Source organism: Diceros bicornis, chromosome 5, assembly GCF_020826845.1.
Source record: "Diceros bicornis minor isolate mBicDic1 chromosome 5, mDicBic1.mat.cur, whole genome shotgun sequence".
In the NCBI taxonomy this organism is placed as follows: Eukaryota; Metazoa; Chordata; class Mammalia; order Perissodactyla; family Rhinocerotidae; genus Diceros; species Diceros bicornis.
The window spans coordinates 94,963,969-94,976,507 of record NC_080744.1 but is presented as its reverse complement, the minus strand read 5'-3'; the positions used below and the strand labels follow the sequence as shown (position 1 = coordinate 94,976,507).

Below are 12,539 nucleotides of genomic sequence, written 5' to 3'. Positions count from 1 at the left end.
ACTGTCCCCACAGATCTGGTGGCTCCCAGGGCCTACAGCTGGTCCACTGAGCACCTCCCTCCCCATCTCTACCTGCTCTCCTCAGTGAGAAGGAGATGGAACGCCTCAGCACAAGTGCTGCCAGATCAAGGTGCACGAGGGCCGTCATCTCTGACTTAGGCCAAGTTGAACCTCACAACAAAGCTACTGGCTGACCCAGTGGCAGCCTAGGACCTAAATGCCAGGATTGGGAAGTCCATGGCAAAGCCCCCTCAAAGGCTGCTGGGCTCTGGGATGACTGCTGCTCTGCAGCCGCCTTCTGAGGATGCCTCTCTCAACTGAGGGAGGGAACACTGGATCTAACAGGATCAGTGCGCCCGAGCACCTGAGGGTCTCTTCATCAACCTCAGCCTTCATTTCTCTCTTTCCAGAGGACCTTCCACTCTCTCTAGTAAAAAAAAAAATCATCATCCTTGACAGAAAAGTTGAAGGCAAAATAGGATTCAAATAGAGCCCACTTTTGTTATTCCCCTGATGGTGCATCACTGGGACCTTGCAGCTGGCCTGTTCTTTCCTTGTTCTCACTGCAAGGCAAGCTTGTGTGCTCAGAGTCATGGGGAAGCAAAGGGACACAAGCCTACTCATGGTGGTTTCAAAGGGCCCAACTGAAGTGTGGGTATAAGCTTTGTGTAGCCCTTCTGTCCCCTATGGCAGATTTCTTTTTGTGCTACAGAATAGGCACTAGCCAAATGCCACAGGGGAGGGGGCAACACTTCCATGGGGCCTTTACAGAGTGAACAGGAGAGCAGGTAACCAATTTTTCAAATGTTTTCAATAATCAGATTAATAGCCTCTATCCAACTTCCAAAAGTTTAAAGAGCCCAGCAGTATAGACTAAGAATGATTGCAAAAAGCAGTAGCCTTTTCCCTCTCATCATATTTTAAAAACTAATAACAGTGAGGTGCTGTCAGAAGCCACTGTTCAGAGAGAGAAATAACCTTTGTGACTGAGCCTGCCTTTCTTCTGTCTGCCCTTTCAGCACAGGGTTATGTGGCTTCTCACATTACTGTGTAATGATTCCTTTTATCTGTCTGTTTTGCACCCTGGAGCATGAGTTCTCTGAGGCAGGAATTTTTGTTTTGCTCTTCTTTCTATACCAGAATCTAGTTAGTGCCTGGCACACAGCAGTCATTCAAAAAATGCTGAACAAATGGATGAGGCTCAGTGAACTGTTGGGCTCAAATGTGTTCCGAGAATGTGTCGCCTCACTGGCAATCCTTTACCCAGAATCATTTGCCAGCATCTACCACGGAGAAGATCAATTATTAGAAAGATCAACTTACTTATTACAAAGATGAAAACAATGATTTTAAGGGTCAATTAAAGTTACTCTGCTTGTTGGCTAATCATATTATACACTTTCTTGGCCTCAGTTTCCTCACCTACAAAATGGGAATAATATGGCTAACACTGCCTACACTTCCCCAGACTTCTGGGAAGAGTAAGACTCAGATTACCTGGCACATGCGATGCTCAATGAATGCTAAGTCTCTTTCCTTCCCTCTTTGTTATGTGAAAGTAAAAAAGGTACTAACCTCTTACTTACCTTGCCTATCTTGATGCATGAATTTATAGTATCGAGCAAATCAGCCTTTTTTTCATTTATAGGCACTTCTGCTAATTCCTTCCCTATTAATTCACCTGACTGATAGCCCATTGTTGTTTCAAATGCAGGATTTGCATACTGGGGGGAGACAAAATAAAAAACATGAAGTGAATTAAAAGAAATTTTGAAAAGAGGACAATCAAGGGTGTTCAACTTAAGCTATCATTTTTTTCCCCCAGAAAGCTCTGGAGCCTGGAGCTTACCATGGCAGTTCTAAAGCCACAAGACCACAGCCCCAGAAGAACCCTGGAGTCCGGAGAAGCCTCTGCTCCAGTGACAGCTGGGGCTTTCTGTGGTGTTCTCCTGAGGCTCCAGGGAGGGCAGCAGGCTGGCTCCCACTTAAATGCCAGCAGAGGAAAGACATCCCACGGAGACAGACCCAGGGCAGTTACAAAAGGGCTGTTTAGATTATGATCTAGTGAAATAAAGTACCAGACCAGGACTCTGAAACACCAAGCTTTACTCCTGTTTAATGGGAATAAAACACTTATCTTGCCTCTCTCATATGATGCAAATGAATAATGTGTTTGGAAAGCAGGCTATGAACTAGGAAGTGTTTACAAATGTAAAACTTTACAGTTAAATTTCAAATAGGACTAAAAGACTAGAAGAAAATGTATGGGAAAGATGTGCATGTGCTAACAATAATAATAAATGATGATGATAAAACAATAATTGATACTGTTTAAGGTCTGTTTTCCTTCCTTCTTTCTTTTCCTTGTTTTCCTTCCTTGCACTGTAGTAAGCACTCCTCACACATTAACTCATTTAGCCCTCAGAACATCCTTACAAGAGGCAGGTGGTTGTTAGTATTAATATTATTCCCATTTGTACAGACGAGAGAGCAGATTCAGATAGATTAAGTACCTTGCCCAAAGACGCTGAGCCAGGAAGGGGCTCAGGCTGACCGGAACCCAGGCTTGCCTGACACAAGCCTGTGCCCTCAACCACTGGCCCATGTTGCCTCTCAGGGCACCAACTTCTGAATGTCAATACCGTCAACTCTTTACCAACAAAGTTGCAGCCAGATTAAACTGAAGGACTGGAGTGCTCAGAACTAACATCAAAGTGGAGCTAATTCTCAGACAAAAGGAACATTTCTCTGGCACAACTCCCTCTTTTGTTGTTATCTGAAAGTACAAGCCATGTTATCTTAAGTCACTTATATAAACCCACTTTGATAATAATGGGTAATCTGTTCAGTAATTACTAGGTTATTCAGAAATTCTGAGTAGTTTCTAGTAAATTTCTATGGTGTAAACTATCTTCCAAAACAATGAGAAAGGTGAGAGCCTACAGACCTTATGTCAGCGCCTCCTCCGTATTGCAGATAGTAGCCCCCCCACAACCCCAACCCAGTAGTAATTCTTCCGGATAAAAGTCTCTCCTTGTTAAATAAATAAACAAACAAAAAAGGTGAGAACTAATAAATGCAAATATGTATTTCTACAGAATATTTTCTAGCACCTTAAGTAATTATTAGTATCTTTTCTTACCTATAGGGAACTTTTTTTAAACTACCTATTTTATAGATTTTGTTCTGATAATCCTCTAAGGAAAAACTGGTCTCTTGAACTTCAAAAAGAAAAAGAAAATCACATTGGAGGAGTTCAATCCTAAAAATCAGAACAAACAAAACCAGAAATCCAGAAGGAAAAACTTTGAAAATAACAAACCTGTATAACGTGGTCTTCACTTGTAATTTCAACTGCTTCTTGACTTTTCTCTAATGCAGTGAATATTGAGTTACCAGCCCTTTATGGGTAGAAAAAAAAGGACTGATTAATATAAATACTAGAAATCAAATACAACTTTGGGGTATTACATTAAGTTATTTAAATGTGTTTTCCATCTGATTATAAAGGTAACAAATGCTAATTCAAGAAAAAGAAAGAGGGAATAGTAAAAAGCATAAAGAAGAAATAAACACCTCCTGCAACTCGACTACTTGGGATTGTGACTGCACAATTTGGTGCCTTTTCTTCTACCCTGAGGACCAGTGGACCAGGGTGGAAGATGTGTCAGAGTTCAAATCACAGCCCTGCCCTGGCTGTGGGACCCTGGGCACATGACTGAACCTCCTGTATCTCCCTTCTCACCCTCTAAAGAGTCCTCATGAGCACCAAATGGGAGAACAGAGTCAAGAACTCTGCACAGAAGTTGATAATTGACTGCCCCTGGTAGAAAGGGGGCAGTCAATTATCTGTAGCTATTATTTTAAACAAATTCTTTTCACAAAATTGGGATTGTTGGGATGTCTTGCACTATTCCCTGCTTTCTTCACTTAGCCTTATATCATGAGCATGCTCCCATGTCCTTAGTGTTTGAAAACACTTTTTAATTGCATAAGTAACAAAAGTTTATTGAAAAAAAATTAGAAAACACAGATAAAATAAATGAGATACCACATCATACCCTCTGGGATAGCTATGATCAAAAAGACAGATAATAACAAATGTTGGTGAGGAACCCTCATACACTGCTGGTGAGAATGTAAAATGCTGCAGCCTCTTTGGAAAACAGTCCAGCAGGTCCTCAAATCATTAAAGATAGAGTTACCATATGACCCAGCAATCTTACTCCTAGGTATATACCCAACAGAAATGAAGATATATATCAACACAAAAACTTATAGCCAAAAAGTGGAAACAACCCAAATGTCCACTGATGAACTGATGAAGGGATGAATAAAACATGGCATACCAATAAAATGGAATATTACGCAGACATAAAAAGAAATTAGGTCCTGATACATGCCGTAATATGGATGAACCTTGAAAACATGCTAAGTGAAAGAAGACAGTCACAAAGGACCATATACTGTTCATGATTCTATTTATATGAAATGTCCAGAATAGGCAAATCTATAGAGAGAGAAATTATATTAGTGCTAATCTAGGGCTGGGGGCAATAAAAAGGTTCTAAAATTGTGGTATGGTTGCACAACTCTGTGAATATACTAAAAGCTATTGAACTGTGCACTCCAAATAGGTAAATTGTACAGTATGTGAATTACATCTCAATAAAGTTGTTTAAAAATAAATAAGATCAAATCACCTGAAATCCCAACATCTAGACATACCAATTGGTGTTCTAGGCAATTTCTTGTATAAATACATATGTAATACATATATTTATAAAAATAAGATCATACTTTATAATTTTATAATCTGCTTGTCTCACTGAACAATATACACTAATATCAAGTTTCTGTATCAATAATTACAATTCTTTATGATCACTTTAATAAATATATATTCTATTGTAAAGTTACATCATAATTTATTCAACAAATCCCCCATGACCGGACATTTAGGTTGCTTCCAGTGTTTTTCTTGTATTTGCCTAAGAAGATGAAAAAAAGAAAAAAACTGCCTACTTGTTCATAAAGTGCAGAGATAATATTAACAAACTAACAATAACAATGCTTTTACATTATTCCTGGTATTACTAAACTGTCTCGCTAAACAAGACAAAGCAGCTTAGCCAATAAAAGTTAGCTCTTATTTCTTGGCATATAAAAATCAAGAGATGGCATGTGAACTACACTTCAACAAAGATGTTATTTAAAAAAACCAAAAAACAATGAGAAGTCCCCACCTCTGAAATAACAAGCTTAGAGCAGACGCATCTGGGAGAAGCCCTACTGCATTTTATCATTCTTTTTTAATTTTTGCAGATCTTGTAAATAAAAAACGGTATATCATTTGCATTTGTTTGATCACTAGTGAAGCTGAACATCTTTTCATGTTTACTGGCCATTAACATCTCCTGTGAACTGCCTGATCATGTCCTTTATTTTTTCTAGTGGATGTTTTCATTTTTTAACTGATTCATCAGCTCTCTTTACGTATTTAGGATATTAACCTGTCTGTCCAATATGTTACAAATATATTTTTTCCAGTTTGTTATTTGTCTAAACTTTTAACAGTATTTAAGTTTTTTTTTTAACTGTAGACAAGTTTAACATTTTTATGTTGTCTAATCAGATTCTCTTCTTTAATGGAATTTGGGTTTTATGCCATACTGAGTTTAAAAAGACTTCATCATCCAATTACATATGTTTACTTCATATTTTTAGTACCTATGCGGTTCTACTTTTTAACATTACGTCTTTGATTCACCGGAGTTCATTTTGGAGTTGGGTGTGAGATTGGGATACAACTTAGTTTTCTTTCCAAATGGTTAATCAGTTGTCACAATTCCATTCACTGAAGAGTCCGCTCTTTTCTGTGTTGATTCAAATTGCTGTGTTAATCATACACTAAATTCTTAAATATACTCAAGTCTGTTTCTAGCAGTAACACAAGTTGCTTGTTAGAAGTTTTTAGTGATTTTTTTTTTTTTTTTTGCTGAGGAAGATTGGCCCTGAGCTAACATCGGTGCCCACCCTCTTCTACTTTGTATATGGGACACTGCCACAACATGGCTTGATGAGTGGAGCGTAGGTCCATGCCCAGGCATCTGAACCTGTGAAGCCCAGGCTGCTGAAGCAGAGCATGCGAACTTAACCACCACATCACCAGGCCAGCCCCTAGAGCTTTTTAGTGCATTTTAATATCTGCAGAACAAGTCTCTCTATTTCTCCCAATTCTCCAGCCCTAAATATCCCCCCTTCCTTCATATTTTCATGTCTCACTTTTTAATGGACATTCTCCTTTGGCTGTCAACTGGCGCAGAGAGAAGAGAGCAGGACGTGAGGACAGGCAGAAGACAGAGGACAGAGAGGGAAGCAGTGGATGGACCACAGAGAGCTGTGTAGGCCACATTTTAGAGTTGGGACTTTCTCTTGAAGGCAGTGGGGAATTGCAGAACAGAAACACAAATCGAGTTATATGAGTCTGCAGTGTGGAGAATGGACAAGGAGGAGCCAGGACTAGAGGTAGGGAGATTAACAGACAGTTTCAACAATCAAGGTAAGAGAGGATAGTGGCCTAAAGAGGAAGATGAGTAGGCATACTCCACAGACACTTAGGAAGCAAAATCAGTAAGACTTGGTGATCAAATGGGGTTAGGGAGGTGTGAAGGAGACACAGGGATTTCAGTCCAGGACCACAGGGTAGATGATGCTAAGTTCACTAAGCTAAAGTATTCAGGAGGGTCAGAGGTTACAGTAAGATTTAGGGATTAAAGAGAGACAATGATTTCAGTTTTGAAAATGTGGGTTACAACCTAAAGGACTACCTTTGTCGTTTGCTGCTTGTGAGATTTTGGTTGTCAATCAGTTAACCTCCTTGGGTCTCAGTTTCTGCATCTTGATTAGACAAAATAAGCTCTAACATCACCTCCTCCTCCAAAATTCTACTCTCCTGAGAGAGGGTGACAGCCTAACTCACTGTGGGAGTGCTGCAGCCAGGCTGTGGAAGATCCAGGAGTGAGGAACGAAGCAGGCCCAAGGGCAACCATCCACCTCAAGTTTCCTTGCAAATCTGGCAACAAAAAGGAGCTCTTCTGTACACCTTACTAGCCTTGAAACATCTCTGCTTGGCAGCACTTCTTTGCTACCTCATGCTTCATTTCACTCCGTCTAGGAGGTACTTTTCTTCCCTGCATGTGGAACCCTGTGCTGGTTCCTAACTAATGTTAATACTCCAAATTCTGATCCCCTTATCTCTGCTTTGGGCATATACAAACAGAATGATTTCATTCTCCTTTGATCCCCGGTAAAGGAAATGTTAAAGAATAGACCACTCAAAAAAGAAACCTAGGATGACAGAGAGCTGCTAACTTCTTTTTTCTTCTGTCAACGTCATATAATTTTGCTAATTTTCTGCTTTTCTTGGTCTATAGGGAACTAGGTTTCTACTCATTTCACCCAAACAAAACAAAAACAAAAACCTGTTTATCCAAAGAAAATTACAAAATGCTTATTGTAGAGAAGAAAACATGTCACCTACCAGAGATAACCAAAGTTAATAGGTTGGGTATATATGTATATTAAAAGTACTTTTTCTTAAAAAACAAAACATAATTCTGTATATATACTTCTGTATCCTGCTTTTTCCTTTACTAGTATTTTGAAGCCCCATCTTTAAATGTGAGTGTCCAATCGCTAACACGACCACCTGTCAGACATCTAGGCATACTCTGGAAGTCTGTATGAGGAGAGGTGCCACGCCACCACCCCATCCCATTTTAGCAGGTCAGTTACGGCCAAAAGATAGCCGCCCACAACCAAAGTCCTCGCTTGCCTCGCTGCCCTGTGTGGTGTGGTGGGCTTTCCAGAAGCGGCAGAATTACCTGAGTTTCAGCTGCGATCGCACCTCTCCAAACTCCAGCTGGAGCAGTTCGTTATAACAGGCCATGAGGCTGGGGTTTTCTATATACCTCTACAAACAGAAAGGGGATTTTGTGGATAAACAAATGTGCACCTTTAAATTATTATATATATCAATAAAAATAATCTTTTCAACAGACTTCTCAATTCGGTAACTGAAATCTAAAAAAAATACTTTCTCTTTAATGATGAACAGGAAGTGAGACATGAAAATTTATGGGTACCAAATTAGCTTTAAAAAAAACAGGGCTTAAGAATGCTTTTCTTTCAGTGCCTTAAGGTAAGAGAATTTTGGTTGTCTGTACGTCACTAGCAGACGCTAGAACACGTAGGAGGATATTTATTAACTAAAGTCCTATTTGTATTAACTTTCAGGGTGTATTCACTTTTTCAAGAACAGTATGTTGTCCTCTTTAAAGTTGTACAAGCTCAAGTTAAGCAAAAATACGCTTACATTTCTCTTTGCACCTATATTTCACAGAGGTAACCCCCACCCAGGCAACATTTTCCTACACTAACCTCTAACCACAGCTTAACTAAGCTGACAAAGGATGACCCTCCATAGCACAGGCACCGGCAAAGCTATGGCTTTGCCCAGTATCTCTTACTGCTGTGGACAGTGACTATTCTGTATAATACTCTTTACATGATGGAAATATCTCACAACAAAGCAAATTACATAGTTCTGAGAAGCATGGACCCATTCCGCCACTGAATTATGTATCTCGTGAAGACATCTTAGAAGTCACTATGTTCTGTCACATAGTTCCATTCAGATATAAAAAATATCTGTGAACATTTACTCACTCACCCCTATTTCTGTGAACAGCTCTTGCTTTCGCCTGCTCAATACATGGGTAATAAATACTCCATCTGACTGAGGAGGAACCTGAGGCCTAAGAGGTAAGGCATCTGCAGGCCACTGTCTACAAGCCAAAGCCAGACCAATGTGGGGGGGCTCCTCGTGCAGCTCCTTCTATTGCCATGGTGAAGGCAGATGTCCCCGTTTGGACAAGGATCAGGGTCTTGTCTGGGTGTCAAGCAACCTAAAAATCCAGCTCCAGGTTCATGCCTTAAAAGCTGTAAGACCCTAAATGAGGCACTTAACTTACTTTCTGAGCCTGCTTCCTCACCTGCAACACAAGACAATACTGCTCCTACCCACCACAGATGTCCATGAGAACCAAGAAAGATGATGGGAGAGGCACACTAACTGCAAACTGCTGTACCAACATAAAGCTCAGTGACTGCTGTCCCCTGGGAAGGAAGGCAAGGACTACTGGCCATGGGCATGATGGTCCCCATGCCTGCAGGCCAAAACACAGCCATTCACCCAAAGAAGTCTGAGAGAGGTGACATGCCTACCAGTTCCCACCTACTGAGAGGGGAGGAGAGCGCTGGCCCTGCCGCTCACTCCTCAGTCAGCCATGACCCCACAGGAACACCCAAGAATCCTGCCCATCTGTTGATCAGACAGGAATAGGGAGGAGAGATTGCTGGGCATAGTGCTGTGCCACTGCCAGCAGACAAGGGGTGGGGGACTTGACATGGACAGGGGGTCCTCAGCTGTCCAAGGGCTTGGCTGGTCTCACCTGCTCTGCAGGCGAGATCTTGGGACATGGAGACACGAGTATCTATACAATTCAATAAGTGGCCTCCCATGCATGCAATCAGATTTTTCATTGGATATGAATGTATATATCCAAATTTATTTACCCCAAAGGTGGACGTCAAGGTTAAAAAACGAGCACATGTGACTAAATGTATAGCATCTTGCTCCCACTGTCTGCCCCTCCCCCTCACTCTCTCTGCTTTGCTCTGTGGGTCTAAACATCCCACCTTCCCTGCCCTTCTCCAACTTTAAATATGTCCCAAGGATTCCACGAGGCATGGAGGATGGAGAAGGGCATGAGGCCCAGGGATCCTCAGGAAATAGACTGCTATTCCCTCTCCTCACCCCAATGCATCCCACGAGAGGGGCTGGGGCCACAAATCCTGTAGACTCCTGAGATGACTTGACCTCACTTTCAGAGAATATCACAGCCACCTTGCCGGGCCCCAACCAGTGGTTCTCAACCCTTGGCTGCATATTACAACTACCCGCAATCTTAAAAAGTAACACCAACATACAGACCCCTCCCACATCAACTGAAAACAGACTCTCTAGGGAAGCTTTTCATGGGATTCTAATGCACACCAGCATTGAGAGATACCAAACCCTAACCTTTGAGATTTTAGTCAGCAAATGCTCAACTGCCAAGTACAAGTGAGAAGGCAAGCAGGTCTCCATCCATCCTGAAATCTTGAACTATGGCTAATCCACAAAACAGCTGACTGCTCCCTGAATACCAGAGATCTCACTGCAGTGTAGGCTTTCAGGTCTAGGGCCGGGCTCAAGCCTTGGCACCACTGCCTACCAGCCATGAGATGTGGGAGAATCACCTTCCCTCTAGGTCTAGACGCTCTGCTCTGTCACCGTGCCCTCTGTCACTTTAGTATCCTTTTGTTATCTGAAGGTACGGGACCCTGTATGACAAGATTAGTTAGCACTTGTGGTCTCTGAGGACTGGTCACCCACTTGGATTCGTCACCAACAAAATGGTGAGCCTGCTGCTACATCTGTATTTCATAAGTCACATACCTCCAAAATGACTATTTTAAAGCTTTTGTGCTTTTTGCATAGAAGTGTTCTCACAGGGACATGCAACTAAAAGTGGTTCCAGCAAACGCTTCAGGGCATACCTTGATTAAGAGGTCTGGGTGACAGGGCAGGGAGTGTGTGTGTGTCAGTTACTTTTGAATTTTCAAGTTAGCTTCACGATAACTCAATTACACTAAGAAAATATAAGGACCATGGTTTACTAGACCTTCTACCAGGATACTGTTTCCAGTCCACGCATCTGTGCTGATGGACCTCCTTGTGGAGAATTTCAAACACAGCACTTACCAAACACACAAATTTCCACCACTGCATCTATGCTATGCTCTTTCAAAGAGATCTCAGACAAACATAAAGTTTAATGACTTCTGGGGGATGTAGGTAAGCAAATAACCCAAGGCAGGGTGAATAATCTATCCCTCAAGTTTCACTAGAAAGTGGAAGCTTGTAAGGTCCTTGTTAAAAAGAACAGCCAGTTTTGCAGCCTAAGAGTAAAAAGAGCTTCAAAGTAACCTGGGAAAGTTTTTTCCTTGTATGAATGCTTTCCCAAGCAGCTTAGGGAGGGATGACCTACAGATCCACTGGGAATACTGATCTACAACTTCCAACCTGGGATTCTGTCCTTAAAGGAATACTCTCCTTCACGCCAGCTGACTTGGTGATTCTCATACAATCTAATATGGATTACTGGAGGTCAGGGAATGGGGGTAGGTGCTGACGTGTGCGCATGTTGCGGGGTTTGTCAAAAAAAGGAGAGAACCACAAAACTATGTAATAATGATAGTCTAATGTGTGCTTTTTACATAAAATTGTGTGTGTATAAAATAAAATCTAAAGTTCCACCTTATCTGATATGAATATTGGAATTCCTGTGTTTTTTTTGCCTGCATTTACTTGCTACCTCTTTGTTCCTCTACTGTTAAGCTCCTTTTATCACTTTGTCTTTATAAACGTCATATAATTGTATTCTTGCAACCCAATCTAACAGCCTATCTTTTTTGTTTGTTTATTTATTTTTTCCCCCAAAGCCCCAGTAGATAGTTGTATGTCATAGCTGCACATCCCTCTAGCTGCTGTATGTGGGACGCGGCCTCAGCATGGCCGGAGAAGCGGTGCGTGGGTGCGCACCCGGGATCCAAACCTGGGCCGCCAGCAGCGGAGTGCGCGCACTTAACTGCTAGGCCACAGGGCCGGCCCAAACAGCCTATCTTTTAATGGGAGAATTCAACCCATACACATGCACTTGACTTTACTCCTTCCATCTTACTTGGTGTTTATGACTGACTTCACACTGTTTCCTCTTCCTTGTGTCTGCCAGTTTGATCAAGTTGCTGTAAATTCCATATTTCCTCTTGTTAATTTGAAAGTTTTATTAAACTTTTCTGTTCTACTAATATTTACCTTCCTTTTTACTGATCTTTACTGCAGGCCAAAACACAGCCATAAAGCAGACATAGATTTCTTTACTATTATTTGAAAACAAGACACCCATTATCCCCACAACAAAGTATCTCCTACAGAGTGATGCTCTAGTCTGCACATTTCCCACAAAGATGAAAACTTCAGAATACCTTCACTGCCCACCCCCATTCCAAGTCTGCCAGATAAGGCGATGAGAATGCTTTTACTTCCACCTCCTCCCCACAAACATTGACGACACCTAGGGTTTGCTAATCTCATCTAGAATTTAAATACTGAGTTATTATTAAAATTTCTCTTTTGGTATGTCCCTTCTGCTAGAAGGGTATTACACACTCCAGTCTATATTTTTCCATTTAGGTCTAATTTTATACATAGATAGTTACATGATTATGTATAAAGACATATTATACATTATATACACATATTCACACCTGTGTATGTACATACGTAGAGAAAAAAAGGAGAGCTAGAGAAAGAGGGAGGCAGTGGGAGTACATCCACTGCTCACTCCTTTTCCTCTCCCCATCCTCCCTCA

General features: G+C 41.3%; 1 protein-coding gene across 6 annotated transcripts in view; it reads right to left on the bottom strand.

The window, feature by feature from the left end:
* Positions 1 to 12,539, bottom strand: part of PDE8A (phosphodiesterase 8A) — a 148,670-nt gene that overhangs the window by 43,728 nt on the left and 92,403 nt on the right. For 5 of the 6 annotated variants that reach the window (XR_009220149.1, XM_058542529.1, XM_058542532.1 and 2 more), the window contains exons 6-9: positions 7,887 to 7,975; positions 6,983 to 7,075; positions 3,323 to 3,401; positions 1,587 to 1,724 (exon numbers count right to left, since the gene is read on the bottom strand). Coding sequence is in view for 5 of the 6 variants with exons in the window: in XM_058542529.1 (XP_058398512.1) it covers positions 1,587 to 1,724; positions 3,323 to 3,401; positions 6,983 to 7,075; positions 7,887 to 7,975 (399 nt within the window). In the remaining variant the exon portion in view is untranslated. The remainder of the gene's footprint in view (positions 1 to 1,586; positions 1,725 to 3,322; positions 3,402 to 6,982; positions 7,076 to 7,886; positions 7,976 to 12,539) is intronic. The other variant, XM_058542533.1, reaches the window with a different exon arrangement.